General features: G+C 39.3%; 1 protein-coding gene across 1 annotated transcript in view; it reads left to right on the top strand.

The window, feature by feature from the left end:
• POU6F2 (POU class 6 homeobox 2) overlaps positions 1-19,473 on the top strand; it is a 400,555-nt gene that overhangs the window by 351,185 nt on the left and 29,897 nt on the right. The window contains exon 6 of the mRNA XM_040964984.1: positions 3,127-3,267. Within this exon, the coding sequence (XP_040820918.1) occupies positions 3,127-3,267 (141 nt within the window). The remainder of the gene's footprint in view (positions 1-3,126; positions 3,268-19,473) is intronic.

The raw sequence follows: 19,473 nt of genomic DNA, 5'->3' as shown, positions 1-19,473 counted from the left end.
ACCTGGATGTGACACAAGACCTCTAGCCTCCTGCAAATCCTCACTTTGAGAGCTTTTATATTCATAAACAAGCATGCACCAGAATTCAGTGTGTCTTTCTAATGGGTCTGTTGGAAATATGATCATGTAATACAGTCAGATTTCATTTGGCCACTTGGGTGTATCAGCTATGAAACATCTAAAGGCATAAACTCAGCAGTAGCCTGCCAACCTCCAATTGGTCCTGGAACAGTAACATGCTCATTATGTGCATTTATTGTGTGCCTGGACTCCCTGCTGTCCAAACCTACCCTAGGTCTCCAATCAAAGGAAGTACTGCTAAGAACACTAACATGACATGACTGGGGACAATCTAGAGCGACATGACCCGAGGTGATCAGGTGATCTTGGCCACTCCCCCGCTCCCTGCCAGTTATCTTAATGTGTATTATATCATTGCCTTGACAGTCACGGACAAAAAAGCCAGAAGATATTTATGAGTCTGCATCTATCACCACCACCCATGGTCCACTGGAAAGCTGTCAGCTTCTACACTGACTGGTTCCCACTGATCACACCACATTCCCTGCCAGAGAGCAGTAACAGCGAGGCATCTGCCCAGAGCCCAGGTGCCCTTCTCAGGGTCCCAACAGGATGCCCAACAGGGAGTAAGAGTCATCCAAGTTGGCATTCACTCCATGAGGAGGGAAGGATAGAAAAAGAGGAGAAAATCAGATTTCAACCCAGGGTATAGAGAAAATAAAGAAACAAAATCTGCACATTGATGTTGCTGAAATACCCTCCAAAGGAGCTAACATGTACCATTTCTGGCCCCAAATTACTGAGATTCAGAACAAGATCCTTTTAAGCAGATACTTTGCTTTATATTTGGAATGACTGATTAACCTTCATGCAATGTCTGAAACTGAAGCAGATATACGAGACTATGACTTAACATGCTAATATCGTAAATGTAAGGAATTCTCAGTCTATACCATTGCATTCTGTCCAAAGAGCAAATCCATAATTTCTTCTAAGAGTGTCTGATTGACCTAGATAGTACGAAAGACTTACAATTACTAAAACTACTTTCTCTTCACTAAATAAGAGTAACTGCCCCTCTTCTCCAGAGAGCATATTTTATATGGATATGGATTTTAATTTTCCATCCAAAACTCCGACAAAAATCTCATGTGCAACATCAAAACCAAACTACACATAGTCATTCCATTTTTGGAGAATTAAGTTTATTTTTAGATTATCCCAAAACTCAGGCATTTCATTACCATTTCAGTTTGTGTTGCATAAAAGAAATGTAAACATCACAGCCACAAACATCCAGAGCGTGGTGTCCCAGTGGGTCGTGTGTTGGCTGCAGGTTGGGGAAGGTATCCCTCAAGCAGTCTTCCTACTTTTGGGGAAGTGGGGAAGAACACTGCATGAACTCTTCTCACTTCAGGGAGCCAAGCTGAAAATAAGCGGCCATTACTCAGTTTGCATATACCATGAAACATTTAAGAGAAGGGCCATCCTAAATTTTAAAATTCTTGGTGGCAATCTGGGATAAGACAGGATTCCTCTTTAGGCTGTTCAGTGAGAATTTTTTTCTCCTTAAAAAAGAAGATTGCGTTTGTGTTTTTGGAAAATTAAAAAAAAAAGGCAAAAGACAAAGTAATGAGCTCAAAGTGGATTTTCATTTCTAAAAGCCAAAATGTGCTGGGTCAATGAAATGGCTGTAGAACTAGTTATGTGAAATGTCATTATAAATGAATGGAAAAAAATAAGGATATCCCATTAATGATTACATTCTTGTCCTTTTTTATCTTGCCTCTGATAATCAGTATTTCCTTTGCCATCAGTGATGGAGACCCTGGGCAAATTTCCAAAGAATTCATCAACGAGGTATGCTGTAAGGAAAAGAAGTAGAAAAGGAAAGCAAGAGACAGGAGAGACTGAGGCAGAGAATGAAGAAAGCCAAGCAGAAAGTAAAAAGGAGGCAGTTTTAGAAGAGTTTCCAGGACTTGAATTAAGTATGGCATTAATTTGTTTCCACCAAGTCTTAGTCTTGGCAGGTTTCTGCTAAAACGCAAGAATTTCATGGATGTGGGAACTGGTGATGGAAAAATGCATTATTATACACAACAATTGTTGTACTTGAGAGAAACTATATGGAAAAAAATAACACCCTAGAATAAATACAAATGAAATTCATGTATCAAAACCAATACTGTGAAAATAGTTTAAATGTTTCTTGAATTTATATCTAGTCATTAACCTAAATGCAGATTTCAGTTCAAGCCACACTTGTGCCTCATGGTCAGAAGGCCTGAAAACCTGTGGCGTGGAAAATTGGCAGGATAAAGAATATTGAATTGGTCTCCATAGAAAAGCAGATTTTGGCAGCCATAACCTCCCACCCGAGCAGGTCTCTCTCCCCCCTCTTTCTTCCTTCCTCCCTGTTGAGTCCTGCCCTAGGAGAGAGGCTGCAGGGAGGCTGTATACACTAACAGCAGGAAGCAGGGGCTAACCTGACCATTCACCAAAGGACCTTTCTCCTTGGCCTAAGCCTCATAGCCAGGGTGATCCTCCAAAACAACCCTCTCCTTCAACTCACTGCCCTGGGGATTTCCATCTCAACTGATTTCCTTCCTCATCAAAGAAGCAACTGAGGCAACTGACTCACCCCTGTAACCCTACAAGAAATCACAACTCACAAATGGAAAGGATAAAATCATTCTCCCACACCCTGAAATAACAATTCCTGGCTTCCCACCATCCCATTCTGTTCTGCCTCCATATTCTATTTGCCTCAAGAAAAGCAAGCACTTCCCAGGAGAGGTCCTTAGAGGACAAAACCCAAGCACTTCCCCAAATTCCTTCCTCCTCCTGGGAAGGCTCCAGTCTAGGTTCAGACTCATGCCCTCCTAGGCTAGCACTCAACCCAAGATCGACGAAGAAGCCCGGTGTTCATGGAGAACCATCTCCTTCCAGCCTCAGAAGGAAGGCCCACCATGCCCTTCAAGGGAGTCCAAGGCCCTTGCATGAGCCCTTGGGGGCGAGAACAATCTCTCCTGAGTGAATGTTGTGTCCGTGTGCTGTGCCTGTGCCTCTCAGTGGTTTTCACCCTGATCTTTTCTTTCTTTGCAGCTGGTTAATAATCCACTAGCAAGTCAGGCTGCAGCGGCTGCAGCAGCAATGGGCTCCATAGCCAGCTCACAGGCCTTTGGCAATGCCCTCTCCAGTCTTCAGGGGGTCACAGGTCAACTAGTTACTAATGCACAAGGACAGGTGAGTGGGAGATGGGAACAAGAGTGAATTTTTATGGCAGATTGAACTGGAAAGGAAATGAATTTCTTTTGCATGACAGTGATATGTAACCGCATCTATTCTAGGCAAATAAATAATGTTTACTAGCAATGTCAAGAATAGGAGAAGGGTTGGGAGGTATTTATATTTTAGAAGCAAGATTTTCCTTTCCTTCCCCCAGACTGTCAAAGTTTTGTTTTTATTTCTACACTATGACTCATGTTTGACCTTAATTGGAAGAACTACCTTTCATTATCTGGGCATCCTTTTAAAAAAAATGTCAAATTTTTCAAATAAAATTGTAATTTTGCTTCTGTATTTTTTTATTCTTTAAAATTTTGGATAATGGGGAAAACTGGTAAGTTTCCTTCCCAAATTGCCATTCAATGCCTAAATCAGCCATCTTTATAGCCAGTTTCTGAGTACAGGGGAAGTGATAGAGTCCCATAAAACAACAAAGGAAAAGAGTGAATTACAATGAGACCCAGTGCCTGTGTGCCCCCTGACCACAGCTGCCTGCTGATCCCTCACAGAAGCTGGGGTCTCTTGCATGCTTGTAGATTTTCTTTGGTCTGTCAGAGCCAGTAAACCTTCTTCATGTCAGGTTCCCTTCCACCACTCATCTGCCCATGACACAGTCACTGAGATCATGAGCATGCATTCAATGACCCAATAAACCAACAATCTGCATAAAGTGCATGCTGAAGTTGAAGGTGTTGATGTGCAAGCACCTCCCACCAGAGAGCCTGACACAATGCCCAGCCTTAGTGGTGAGGGCACTTGGTTTTCCCATGCAGCTCTTAATACAATGAAACACAAGGGGAAAAGAGCTTACATTCTGGCAAAGATTTTTCCTTCTCAGAGTTATTTACTCAGCAATGCATTAACGTGCTCCCTGCTTGGACTGCACTGTGGAGGGTAGGAATTGCAATGTCTTGAATGCTGTTTTTATTCTACATAAAAAGTAAACAAAGATGCATTATAACCTAAACCATCTCCATCTATGTTCCACAGATAAAAAAAAAAAAAAGCTGACCTTGTTATATTTCCTGGGCGGGTGCGGGATTGTCCCGTCAGAACCCCGAGAGCTGAACGATGGAGCATGTCAAAGAGAAGCCCCATGTAATGAATCATCTGATCACAGGTGCACACCGCACATATTAAAGGAGGGTTCTGTGAACACTGTGCCCTCTACAGTAACCTTTCAATGTCTGCTTTAACCCTTGTTCCAATCCCTTTTCATCAAAGGATCATTTTATGCAGCCAGCTCTAAATGGAAGCTCTCAAAAGCCTATTAAGATTTCTTGAGGGATGGGTATTGGGGTGCAGAAAAAGTTGGTTTTAATAGCCATAACTCAAACTCTTATGAGGTCAGTCCTAGCAGCTGCTTCCTCGAGTTGTGCCCCTAAACAGAATTCCCTGCTTCACTCCTGCCAGATAGTTGGCCCTCGCAATGTAAATTTTAAGAGTTTAATGTAAAAACCACACCCAACAGTTGGATATTTCCTCCCTCTGACTTTTCTGATCCAACAGCCAGATAAAATGTACCACTATGTCCTATTGCTTGAGTTCTTGTGATAGAAAAAAAAATTTTTTTTTACTTTAAAGGCATTCTTAAGAGTCTATTCTTCTGAGGACACCAGAAGGACCCATTCTACCACTTTCTTACAGTTATAACCTTTCCTTTGTTTGATCTTTGCTAGTCCCTGATTCCAGGGATAACTCACAACTCACAGATATGCATAAGAAATTTGAAATAGATTGGTTAGTGTTGTACACACAGTGAGAAAGAGATTATTTTACTTTAAAATTATCATCTTAGATAATGTATTAGAGTTTGATATGGTTCACAAGCATCCTAAAATGGAAAAAAAAAAAAAGACACTGACAAATCTGTAACTCCAACTCAGAAATTCTGTCTCCATTTCAACATATGCATCCAAGGGTGGGGGGTGGGGGGGTCACCTGCTTCTCCTAGTGGAAAGATTCCCAAAGTTGCTCACATTTCCAATATCTGAATTGGCCATATTTGCTATGACCTGGAGAGGGGCATGCCCTGCATCACTGGCACAGTGATATGTGTTGTGCCTTCTCAACTTGACAGTGAACACCCACAGTCAAGATTACAAAGACAGGCAGAAATGTGTGTGTGTTCCTTTGGCTGGTGCTAATCTGGTCAAGACATAGATATACTGGAAGTGGGTTTATTCATACAATTAGCCTTGCTTCAAACATATCAATTACAATTGTTAAACTCAGTTTATTTCTAACTCCTTAAAGATCTCCACTAAATTTTTTCCCCCAAGAAAGTAAGAGAAAATAAAGAGATTCTATCATGTCAATTCTTGACAACTAATTTTATGTCTAAGATTTCACCCAAGGATTATGATTATAAAATCTAAGCCTAAGCTTAGAACATGTGTTTTCCTGAAAGTTTGGGGACGCCAGGTCTGATAGGCACTCAGTGGTCAGAAACACCCTGATCTTTGCTTCCCATCTTCAAGCTACCTGGAGACTAGAGACACGATTGCTTACTAATAAAGCGCCTTGACTTCGAATTCAGACCCATCTGGTATTAGGTTTAGGTTTCACCTCTTTCTAGTTTTATAACCTTGAGACAATGACTTAACCTACCTCAACTACAGCCTGGTGCTTAAAGTTTACCTGGAACCTATGAAGGGCAGGCAGCCATGCCAGAAGCTAGCAACAAGAGAACAAAGGGCTTGGATCTGCCTTCTCAGTCAGGCAATTTCCACCCCCACATGGGGAGTCATGCCAGAATCTTCCTTTAGGTTCCCTGCCTCTGATACTCAATGAGAGTAAATCCTATTACCTGAGACTTGTGGTTCCGTACTCTTGTCTTGGTATTAACTTTGTTTCCATTAACTTGATCTCTATAAATTTAAAGAACTGGTCATCTATCTATTGAGGTTTTTTTCTTGCTCTCCTTTTTCCCAACCGGAACTTAGCAGCATATAAGGGAGGAAAACGTCAGTCACTTATATACCTCTCTAGCGCTGTGCACTCATTTGCTCTTAGTTGAAAGGACACTATTCAATAACATTAGTGGTTTTAACGGAAATATGACTTCCTAAGTTCACAAAGCATATACCTCACCCAGAGATATTAAAGTGTTTCAAAATTATAGATCAAATGCAACTTCACTTTAAGATAAGAAAAGCAGCTAGTATCTTCCAGGTCATTAGGGGTCATGAAAATGGCTGTGCATGATGTTACTGTAAAGAACTTTCAGTTCTCTTACTGAATCAGAAACTCACCAAACATGGAAAGTAGGCAGTACAATACGGCCTCAGTGCAGACTTGTCCGAGTACCAGGTTGGCCAGTAACTAGTCTGTGACCTTGAGCAACTTTGCTAAGCTCTCTGAGTCTCTGTATGGCTAACTACAGAACAAGTGCATTAATACTGAAGCGTCTAGACTATGAAGATTAAATAAGATAACACAAATGGGGAGAGGAAGAAAAGCATAGCATGTCATCTGAGTATACAGTGAGAGACTCAAGAAGTAGTTGCCATAATTATCATCACTACTTTATTTCAAGTTTGCTCTGTTATTTTCTGGAAGCCTGTATTTGGTTGGGATAAGCAACAATAAGTAGTCCAGGATACAGGCAAAGAGAAACGATGCTGGAGACAAGATTGAGAATTTGACCGATTTCCTATCCTCTCGCTCCATTAATTTCTTCATCTAAATTATGGGATCATGATGGTATCATCTTCTAGTATTTTAGTCCTCAGGATGGGGTCTGGCATATAGTATCAAAAAGTCAACAACGCTATAGTGGTAAGTGTAATTTATAGGATAATACAAGATGAGCATCCTTATTCCAAAATTCCAAAATCCAGAATGCTTCACAACCCAAGGAATAACATGACATCACAAGTAGAACACTTCACAGCTGACCTTTGATGGTTCGATATACACAAACTTCATTGCATGCAGAAAAATACTTAAAATATCATACAAAGTTACCTTTCACAGTCTGAAGATATACATAATACAGAACACAATTTCATGTGAGTCCCACCCCTTAATAATATATATACAAATATTACAAACTCCTACCTCCATAAGAGAAAAAACACACACTCCAAAAGCACATCTAGTCCCAAACACTCTAGATAACGCAGGCCCATAAGTGTTATGTATATACAAGTGTCCATACGACACTGCACCAGGGTCTGGACATCAAGTTATTTTAAGATAATCCTATCTTTAAGTCATACTGGTGTTTGTGTATGTGTTTGCGCATGCACCTAATCCTCATACTCATTGAGCCGGTGTGTTCAGGATTTGGCAAGCACATTAAACATCGATTTGTTCAGCTAAGGAACTGCCTGTCCTAGGCCTCTGGCAATACCTCCTTATTAGTACTATTGCAGAAAAGGAAGATGCAAATCAAGTTCTATTTTATCCTAAAGCAAAAGAAAGCATTTTGATTTGACCTCTAACGCAGAATGTTTCTTGATGAAGTTAAGTCTCTGACCATAGTGAAGTTTTCTTAAATAACAACAACAACAAAAAGTCAGACTTCCCTTTGGATTTAAGGTCAAGAAAAAAAAAATCCAAAGCAACATTACTTTAAAATAAAAGGAAAAAGCAAAGAGGCTTACCCTTGCAGGTTATTCCAACAATGCACAGACTTAGGGTTTGTTCTAGTAGTTACGGTGCCAACGTGTCCTGCTTGTGCCTTGTTAGACACCCTATCCACCTCCATCCCTGTGAAGAAGAAACCAATGGTATGTAGTGACTCAGTGTAAATGAGGTGCATTTCATAAACCTAGCCTAAGCCAAGTTGTTGAGAATTTAGAAATCTTCACTTATATTTCATTTTAACAATGAAGTACATTAAATGTATAAAAAAAATTTTACAAATATAAGACACCCTTGTTCACCAAGGGCTAATCAATGTGAATAGACTTTAAATGCTCTTATTTTAAAAGAAAACATTGCAGACACAAAAAGGCCTTAATATCCAGTTTTCCAGAACCAAAGTTATACTGTGATAAAAGTGAAAAATTCTCAAACAACTTTTTCTCTTTTAAGACAAAATATCAATTTTTTGAAAACCAAGATTCAGAATATGTAAAGAATGGTTTTACATGTTTTTAAATACAAAAGCAACAATAGAAGCTATTGTTTAGCTATTTTGTAACAGTGACAATCATGTGTTGAGAATTCAGACTTGGCACCTACGTTTGATCACAAGTCTGATGAACCATTTATTTACTTACATGCTAAGCTAATAGTTTGGACGTTCAGTTTAGAAAACTTGTCCAAACAGCCTAACAAAAGATGTCATTTACAAATGTCCCAACAGGGAACTTTTTAAAAAGGTGTTAAACTTAATTCACATTAAATGGACTGTATTTCAAGTCAATTGTTTAAATGGAGGAACATTTTTCAAATCCGTACTTTCCAGAGACCGGGTAATGTATGTTCATGGGGCTAGTAGCATTGTACAATCTTTTACCCTGGCTTCCTAGGAGTGACAAAGATAAAACAGAAACAATTATGAACAACCTCCATCTTTCCACTAACATATCAAATGGCCCCTTAGAGCCCTTCACGCACTTCATTTTCTCACTTCAGAAAAAACAAGCGCATTAATGCTGTTTCCTAAGTGCACGCGAAGGGTAAGCCCCGAGTCCCTCCACAACCTCAGCACACGAGGGTTCTTCCTCTCCCCCGATGACACAGGAGACCCGCAATCTGCAAGGCAGTGACCCACGCAGTTCATTGTCACCAGTGGGCCAGCAGGCCAAGCCCATTAGCTTTCTTCATCCCACTTTCCCCAAAATTCATGGAGCACACTTTTTAAAATGCTGTAGATAGCCATTCACACTGTGACGGGGGACTTTGCCACAGGGGACTTTGTAGACCTGTTCCAAGGGCTTACACCTGCTTAGCACCTTTGTGGAAATAAGTGGTCTCAACCACTCCAATAAATCCCAGGAACTGTAGGCTATAGACCTAGGGCAAATCAGGGCACTGCAGTCTGGCAGTCCTAGTGGAGGCAGCACTCTTGAAACCTTACAGGGAGTTTCAAGCCTGGTTTGAGGCACACAGTTCACATCCTCTTAAGCTGTGGGTTGTCCTGAAGGCCAGCAGGGCTGTGCAACCTGAATGCTCATCGATTCCCCTGAGTACTGAGCTCTGAGGCTTTGCTGCCAGAGGGGCTAGGCCGCCACAAACACAGGGCTCTGTCGGGGCTCAGACTTGGGTGTACTGGCAGCAGGTGCAGGACACCAACTCTCATTTTGACAAAAGAATGGTTCAGTGACCCCTTCATTGCCAAACTCCCCTTACCGCTGCACACTTTCTTCCACTGCATCATCATGTTTGAAATGCAAGAGAAACTCATGGTCTAGTTACTGGCCCAAAGAGCTGAAGAAAGTCCCAGGCCAATAAAATACCCAGTACAATAACATCGGGGAAGATCAGGCCCGGGAGGTTAACAACTTTGCAGAAATAGGCAGTCTCAACCAGTCCAACAAATCAAAGTATTAACGTGCTGTAATTGAAGAAAGAACTACAATTAAATAAGTTATTTATTTGATGAGTAACCTTCAACAAAGCAATATTAGATTGGTGCACTGGGCTGATGATGATGGCTCTTTCTAGTACTGAATGTTTAGTTTAAAAGTGAGATGAAAGTAGACACTGGGTTTCACATCTAGAGAGTGAACACTAGGTTTGTTTTGAAAAGCAGGTACCACATTTTGGTCCAGCAGTCCTAGAATAACATGAGCTCTTACTGTAAACTAATCTTAAGCAGAGCATTACCTAACAGGGAGAAGCATTCCACCTACAAGTAAATGTTCAATCTATCATTTATTATTCCTAACATATGTCCAATAGCACACCCAACTTTCTTGTGGATCCATATGATGCACACCCTGAAAGACATCATCAAGTCATGGAGCTAAGAACAACCAAAAAAAGGTGAAAAATGCATCAGAGATCAGGAAAAATGGAAGAGTCACAATTCAGAATCAAAAGAGCAGTAAGGTTCAAGGTCAACTGCACAGAAGTTAGATTTTGCTGAATCTAATAGCCACAGGACTTTGGTCCAAAATGCCATCTATCTCATCCACTAACCTTCTCCAACTATACAACTGACAATTTAAGTAGATCCTAAGAAGCTGTAGTAAAGACGGAGAGATCAGAAAACAGTAAAGTCAGGATGGTACACCTTCATATGTGCAAGTAAATGTATCAAGCCAAGGACAGGAGAGAAAGTGACATAGTCCCTAGGTCAGGTACTTGCCAATAGAGATTCCCAGTAATCCAATCTCATTGAAGTAACACAACTGGACACTGCAAATATCTATGTATTTAGAAGAATGCAAGCTTTCCAGTCAGGCCAACAGAGGACTGAATCATGGCCCTACCCCTACAAAACTATGTGAACTTCCTGCACAACTTTTTCTCTTCCATGAAATGATACCAGTATCTTCCTCTTTAGGTTGCTGTGAGGCTTAATGTTATCAGCAAAAAAAAAAAAAAGAAGAAATTATTTATTGAGTGTTGTGCTTAGCACTTGTTGTGTTGCTTCACTACCACACAATATTATTTATTCCCAAAGTTTGAGAAACTTTTGAAATCACACAGCTAGAAATGACAGGGTTCAACAAGGTAAAACTTTTTTCTTCATTGATGTAGCTCAAGTGGCTAGAATAGCTCCTAGCACATAGTAAGTACAAATTCAGCAATAAGAAATCTGTAATATGAATGCATGGCATATTTCATGCAGTCTAATATGTCATTCAATATGCATTTACACAAATTCATCATCACATTTCATTCTCACAGTGATCTGGCACTGTTCTATCCAATTTACAGCTGATGGATGAACTGGAAACTCAGAAAAGTTAGCCAGGTTTTCAGAGCAAGAGTTAATAAATGACAGAGGTTGGATATAAGCCCAGATCTAGCTGCCTCAAAGACCAGCTTTTCTGAGTGAAGTTGCCCTCAATACAATATGCATAAGTACCTAACATGACACTGGCCTCATAGTAGTTATTCCATAAATACAATGCTTTCGGCACCCACATATGTATTTTAATTCACCTTGGCTGATCTAAAGAAGGGCCTATTTAATGTATCAAAGGTTTAGGTAGAAATGCTTTTAAGTATTTCAACCAAGATTATTATATCTGATAAAAATAGTAATCATCTATTTATTTAACCTTTCTTCAATGTTTTCAATATTTCAGAGTTTTTCAAAACAGTAAAAGTAATAATGGATGTTAACCACCTGGCAGTCACATGGTGGGAACCAAGCCTAGCCTGTCTCTCCCCTCTGGTTCCCTTGTCTACATCTGAAATGGGACCAATGTTCACTCTAGCAGGGACAAAGACCCATTTGATGAGTTAGGAACAGGGGTAAGCTATGCAGCCTTTGTTTGCCCAGATTCTGAGCAGCTGCAGGCTGGAATAATACCTAGATTACCTCCATAGCATATCCCAAGGCTGCTGGATACAGTAGCACACCTGTTCTCCCCAATAAAGTACTCGGGATGTTGCCAAGGACACTCACTAAACTTCTGTTAGATGCCCTTATGCCTAATGTTAGATGCTGTCAGATGTCATAACATAGAAACATTCCCATCTGCCTTCAGTAAATCTGCAAAGCACATTAGTCAAACTATTCCAAATAAATAGAAAAAGGGATAAGAAATATGTACAAATTCACATAGAATTTGAGGATCCAGTTACAAATTTAAAAATCAATGAGAATGTTTTCAGTATCATTGACAATTGTATAGTGAGCTTTTTGTTAATACAGTGAAATACAGTTAGTGGAGAGAAGCTAACTTTATAAAGAAAAATGCTGACTTAGCTCGGTTTGGAGGAATTCAAATCCAAGATCAGGACCCAGGGGAGCCAGGAAGCAATGAGACCTGTTGGACTGTCTGTCTTCTGTAGCAACTCAGATGAGATCTTCCAAGAGCATGCTCACATTAATCTAAAGACTCCCTGTAGACCTAGCTTCTAAACACCCTGCTTGAATTAAGATTCCACCCTTCTAGTGCCGCTAATTTATAATCCAGTGTTAAAAATCCTTTGTAAGGTTAGGACCCAAATGATGTTCAAGTCGTTGGTATGACAGGCAAAGTTCTCAACACAGAAGGGGATGACAGAGCATCTCAGGATTCTGAGGACCTACTTTGATTTTTAAAAGCAAACTATTATATGCATCATATGGTACTTAAAAAATAGGATTTCTGCTGCTCTCGTCTCATGAGGAATAAACTAGTAGAGACAAGGAGAGTACATGTGGTGCTCATTATCTAGACTTGTTCCAACAATCAAACACCTAGCGGAATCAGAAAGAACTAAGAACTTACACTTCTCAGAAAGCAAATCTGATACTTAAATACTGCTAGAAAATCATCCCCCATCAATTTTCCAGAGAAGCAGATTGACTTTTAACTCTGAGTTATGGATTGTTAATTTTTGTAGACAAATATCTGTTGCTTTAACTTATTTAATAATTTAGTTAGTGAATGATTTCACCTAATAACACTGTGAAGCATGTTTCTGATAAGTCTGCACTTCAAAATAACTTTGAAATTTTTAGAGTCAAAATTCATGCTATTGGCATAAATTATAAAGTATTGTGCTTAAACAGGACAGTCAAAAAATCATGTGGTTTACTAGCAATGATAAATTGCATTTCTCCAGGGCCAAATTTGAAAAGCCTGAGCACTTGGGAATTTTTTTGAGGGACATTTAAAGCAGGGAAAAAAAGCAGTGAGAAACCACCATGGGAAGAACGCATCGGGTCCTCTTGGCTTCCATCAATCATAAACCATATGACCACTGAGGATCTGGGTGCAAGTTACTCACCTGTGAAAATGGGCCTGCAATTCTATGAAGAAAACTCTTTTTCATAATTGTAAGGGGTTAGAATCTTTGTTGTGAAAAATGGGAAATTCTGTAGTCTTCCCAACCATTAAAAGAATCATTCTAACAGGAAATTGAAAAAGTAACATATGTTAGAGTGATGAGAACTTTTTCTGATTCAGCAACTAGATAAACACTGCATGCAAGTATCAAAATGTGTTTAATTTTGCCACAACGATGAAAATTCTCTTCACAAAAAGCAAATGAATCATCTTAGACTCACAAAACCGGTTGATGATAAATAGATACATTTTTAATGACACTAGGGGTGGCTTACTTGCCTCATTTTTTTTTCCTTAAACGCTTGTTGTTTATCCTAATTTAAATTCAGCTTTACGGTCTGAAACCACTCATTGAGTACAAATACAACACCAAGACATGTTACATATGGATAGCACTTTCTTGAGCAATTGCCAAGCATTTGCTTTACCAATTTTTGGATAATTTGGTATATTGGAGATCACTGGTCCCTGATGTAGTTTGGGGAATTTTGTACTTTGTTTTCTTTTTGGTATCATAGCTGCAGCTCTTTTTCCCTATCATTTAGGAAGATATAGAAAATTAACAGTTCCTAAGTCCAAAATTTCGCCTAGAAATATTTAACAAAACTTCTAAGAACCAAGGCTTGAGTCAAGGTGTTCTCCCAAGCAATAAATAACTTTAATCTGATTTACTGACTTAATCTAGCATCAACAGGCTTAAAGCATAAATTCTTCCCAATTCTAGATTTTTCCTCTGGCATTAAAACTTTCAGTCTTAGGCAAAGCCACATGAAGTCTCACAACATTGGACTTTCTACAAAAGGATGGTTTTACCACAGTTGTGCTTCTCTTCCTCAGGAAAACCAAAATGTTTTAGCAATTCCACAAAGTTGGTGGCTGTGGCAAAAATGCAAAGAATTCATAGTTTAAATTGTAGTCATTGGTAACACAGGAAAACAAGGATGAAAATGGTTGCAGTGCATCCTTAAAACCTCTTTTTTATGGTACGTGGATCTTAAACTTTCTGGCAAACAAACTTAATAAAAAAATTTTTTTAATTGAAGGAAATTGGAAATTAAAGCATTGTATCATCTTTATAAATATTTTCATGTTCTCCCAATGAATAAGTAATATTCAAATAAATAAAGTGGGAAGAAGATTAAAGAATGGAAGAAACTATAAATTTAAAAGGAGACCACAGTGGCTTGAAGAGTTGCTTTTTATGAGACATTGCACTGGCCTTATTATCAATAACAATGAATTGAGATGTCCACCTTCTTATTCTCCCTGTGACTCTATGAATGGGAAAATTTAAGTATGAGAGCATAGTGGAATTCCACCATTGTTTTACAAATGAGAATTTCACAAGATCCTTGCAAAGGAGCTAAGGGGTACAGAGCTTCTGGCTGTGGTGGAAGTTCCAAGCAGAAACAGTGTCCTATGCAAAGGACAGCATGTGCCTAACCTTCCTACCATTCAGTAAGAATCATCAGTTCCAGGAGACAGACAGGTATGGCACATTCTCTCTCCATTCTCAAGGTCCCTCCGAATTCTACTTCTTTTGACCAATAAAAAGTGAATACAGAAGCGAAAGGCTTGCTACTTTGCACTTTGTTGGGAATTTATTGAGTAGTTCTCCCTAGACACAGGTGAAATCACTCTACATTGCTTCCAAACCCATTCCTGTCTAGTTCATCCAGGATGGCTACAACAGAAGATCCTAATGAGAGTCACTTATAAACAGCAATCAACAACAGTTTCTCAGATTTCTAGAAGCTGAGCAACACATGAACAAACTGCCAGCCGACTCAGTGTCTAGTGAGGACCTGCCTCAGTTGTGCTTTTATACTATGCTCTCACATAGTCAAAGGGATAAGGGAGGGATTCTCTGTTATATGGACACCAGTCCCATTCACAAAAACTCTACTCTCCTGACCTAATCACCTCTAAAATATCTCCCTTCCAACTACCATTCTTTGGGAATTAGGCTTCAACATATGAGCTTGGAGGGCTATAGCATTCAGTCTATAGCAATATACAACTCAACCTTGACTACAGAAACAGACTTTTGCAAAGTTAATTCTCTTGTCTTCACAGTCCTTTTTTCTGAGTAAAAGGTATATAGATAAGTAGTAGACAAACAGCACCACAGAGAAAATCTAGAACTTGCCAATATGGTTTTCAGAATAGGTCTATGACTCAGATATAATTTTAAAGCATATGTTGATGGTAGGCACTCATGCTATGCTCAATAAAAGGACGCATCTCCTGGACACTAATCACTGTCCATCAGGCCCTCCAGGAATGGACAACACAAGCAGTTATATTGACTTCTCCCTTAATTCTCATCTCCATGTAGCATCTTCAATTAAATTAAATCTTTTCATTCTAAACTAGATCAAAGTTTTTCTTTTCCCCATCAATGTTCTCTATCAGGTGAGTGGGTACCCAAATAGAAAAGACAATAGACAAGTACAAATATTATAATGCTTCTTAAAATTTATGGGAAACCAAGCCACCTGCCTCCAGAATGAAAAATGTGCCAATTTCAGTTGTAGTTTTATTGTAGTGAAAACTGTCAACTGCTCCAAACGGGGCTGAGACTGCTAACTTCATTTTGCCAAAGGATTTGAGAAGGATTTAGGTCCAATAAGAATGATCACTGTATCAATTGAGTTGACTCTTACCTGCGAGACCTGTCACTTTCCTGAGATGTGGAATTCCTTGTGCAAGGTATGCTGCTAATGGGCTGCATAACTAGACTTCACCAGTGCTCTATAAACAGACAGTTCTTGCAAAGTACCTTTGGAATTGACATTATTCATCCTGTCGTATATCATTTAGATCTAGTAGAAACCCTTCACTGGCCTCATCATTTGTAATTGGGAAACACAGGTAGACACATTGAATTTCTTCTTTCTCATCAACTAAACAAACTAAACACTGTTTGGGAGTGTGTTTGGGAATTTGGAATAGTCTTGTGCTTAATTAAAGTTAAGAGATAAAATGGGGATCCACAAAAACAGATTTGCTGATGGTTAATGTGAATAATCTTGCTAATAGAAGCTAAGTGCTAATAGAGTACTTCAAAATATTCTTTGAAATAGGGAAGTAAGAGATAACATCGATTTTTATACAAAAAGAAACTGGAAAACACATAAGAGGTCTTCAAAAAGTTCCTTAGAAATGCTTAATGTGGAAAAAACAATGCATGGATTTCAAAATACTTGCATGAAAAAAAGCTTATCTTTCTGATCTGGTTTTCCATTGCATTTTTGAAGTTTCCTTGTATAATTCTCAAGTGTCTATGTTAAGACTGCTCTTGCCATTTTCTTGCCTGTCATCACTGTTATCTGCTTCTCTGGCCCCTGGCTTTCCTTGTTAGAATTCTCAGGGTCTTCAAAAGCTTCAGAAGAACCTCAGCAACTGGTACATTTGAATGGTACCCATTTTTAAGTCAGCTGAAACTTTAATGGTGGTAAAAATAGCAGCTACCAGCTCTCAGAAATGAACCCAATTCATACTTTATATGTATGATTTTAAATTTCTGGTTCTGGAATATTATCAACATCTCTATTCTCCCTCCTTTTAAGTCTCCTTCTTGCCTTCCATTTTCCTCTATTTCCAAGCATTTTGGTTGACCAACTGCTGACATTGTGTCCCATGCAAACACTTCTTCTGCTCATGCTGTTGACTTTAGTATTTGAGAAGAGGCAGTCCTTTTGAATTCTCTCAGTCCTCCCCTTCCCATGGACACCTTGCTTCTGGACATCCTTGGGTAGGTAATACAATCTTCCGGCAATCACAGGATGCCCACTCCTGGACTATAGTCAACACTTGCAACCTGGAAACATTAGCTGGGCCCCCCTCCGACTGCTGCTTTCTACTAACGAAAGAGACACTGAACTTCTCTATCTGTCCTTGTTGGAGAAGTGTCTTCCTACCCCTCAGCTTCCTGAAAACGTTTCTGAGCATTCAAAATAAAGAGGAACAAGAAGAGATAGTGGCCCCAGTCATCTGCTAGCCAGGAGAGCAGGTGGCGAAGGCCAAGCCTCTGTGGAAACATTTTCACAAGTTCTTTGTGTGTCTGCCTGCGACCTACCAATCACACATTGGTGTGGGTAGCATGTTTTCTTCCAGCTTCCCAAGGTGTGTTTTTCTTTCCTTTCTGGTGCTATCCCCATGCTGCTCCCCAGAGTGCTCCTCTGGGACAGGACTTTGCTAAGTCTAGAGAAGCATGTTTCTTGCCCTTAATGTCAAACATGACTAAGGCCAAGGTTATGAAAGCTCTCTGTCTGGCTCATTTTCCCTTTCCTAATCTCCACCCTCCTATTATTTCTCTCCTCTGCTTCTGTCCTTTCTCTCTCCTATTCTTATTTCTCAAAAGCCACCATCTCTCAGATTTACAGTCTTTGAATATGTGTCTTTTAGATTTGAGGCTGCAAGAGTTGACTAATTTCATTAATGAAATAGCTTCTCATGCCTCACCCTGGGAACAATAAAAGATGCACAAATTTCAAAAATTTTCTATCTCCCCTCATTAAGGGACTTAATTCTAGAACTGTCTGAGAGCTCTTTAGAAATCCATCAATTTATGGTTTTGGTCCTATTTAGAATGTAGCACCTATTATATTGTGGTGTCTGCATGTACACAACTCATTTAGCTTTTTATATCATAAAATAAAGACTCAACTGTTTTTTATGGTTAGCTACTGTTTCCTATTCTTTATTAATATACTATCTCACAGTGAAATTATAATATTCAAAAGAATTTAAAAATACAACTTATCACTAATGTCTAAAACTTAAAACATAAGCATGTAAACAATTATGCATGCGTATTTACCAACCACCCCTTTAACTGGTGAAGCAGATGTTGCCATTCTTCCATACTCTAAGTTCCTAAGTACTCACAATATACTTATAAAAACTTTTTACCATTTCACAGATAAGACGACTGAGGTCACAAAGGATGAAGTGTATCACCAATGAGCTCCTACTAGTTACTGACAAAACCAGGGTATAAACACAACCAGGAAATGGTTTCCTCTACCTAGGTCTTAAATTTTCTTAAGAAGAAATGTTTTAATGTCTTTGAGTGGATTTTTAAAAATTTATTCATGCATTTGAAAGGCCATCACAGAAAAATAAAGGGGGAAGGACGAAAGAGAGGACCACAACAGCCAGGGCTGGGACTGGACCAAGGCAAAGCCAGGGACTTGGAGCTCTATGCAGGTCTTTATTGTGGGTGGCAGGGTCACACGTACTTAGGCCATCTTCTGTTGCTTTCTCAAGCCCATTAGGTTGGAGCTGGATTGGAAGCGGAGTGGGTCATAATTCCAACTAGTACTCATATGGAATGGTCAGCCTGGCAGATAGCAGCCTCACATGCTGTGCCACACCACCAATACTTTTAAGAGGCATTTTCAAAGCTGGTGCCATGGATACCAGGTTAAACTTCCGAATGTGGGTACCAACATCCTATATTGTGCCAATTGGAGTCCCAGTTGCTCTACTTCAATTCAGCTGCTCACTAATGTCCTGGGAAGCCTGCAGAAGATGGCCCAAGTACTTGAGCCCCTGCACCCATGTGGGAGACCTAAAAGAATCTCCTGACTCCTGGTTTTAGACCAACTCAGTTCCAGCATTTGCAGCCATTTCAAGGAATGAACCAGTAGATGAAAGATCTCTTTCCTTCTCTCTATATAGTGTTGCCTTTCAAAGTAAAAATAAATAAATCTTAAAGACAAAACCAGCATTTTCAGGAAGATTATTTTTATTGTTTATTATTTTGAAAGCATTTGTTTGCATGCAAATTATTCTTATAATGTGACAAAAAGTGCCATTTTAAAGATCCTGACAACTCTCTTTATTCCTGACTATGTGTCTGTTTCTGAAGATCAAATAAGAGAATCCAGTGGGGATTCTACTTCCTACAAGAAAAAAAAAGAGGTGGACATTTGCAGGATACAGTATGTATAGACACACATAAAAAAGCATTAAAATGCATAACTGACACTGTATTTCTATCAGTCATTCATGTAAAAAATATATCCTTGATTCCTTATAATTTAGGCTAATATGAAGTTCTAGGCTTTAGTGATGCCACCATTGGGCATACAGCTATTTCTTATTCCCAGACATTGTTAATCAACCATGGCATATTTCTAATTGAACCTTGAAACTTCTGGAGTTCAAGGAATCCAGAGATAACTGATTGGCATTTCCTGCAAGATTAAACCTCTCTGCCCTTGGTTTAACATCTTCCTCTAAT

The sequence above is a fragment of the Ochotona curzoniae genome, unplaced genomic scaffold, assembly GCF_017591425.1.
Source record: "Ochotona curzoniae isolate NIBS_2020 unplaced genomic scaffold, NIBS_Ocur_1.0 scaffold_3835, whole genome shotgun sequence".
Taxonomy (NCBI): domain Eukaryota; kingdom Metazoa; phylum Chordata; class Mammalia; order Lagomorpha; family Ochotonidae; genus Ochotona; species Ochotona curzoniae.
This window is presented reverse-complemented; position numbering and strand designations above follow the sequence as displayed.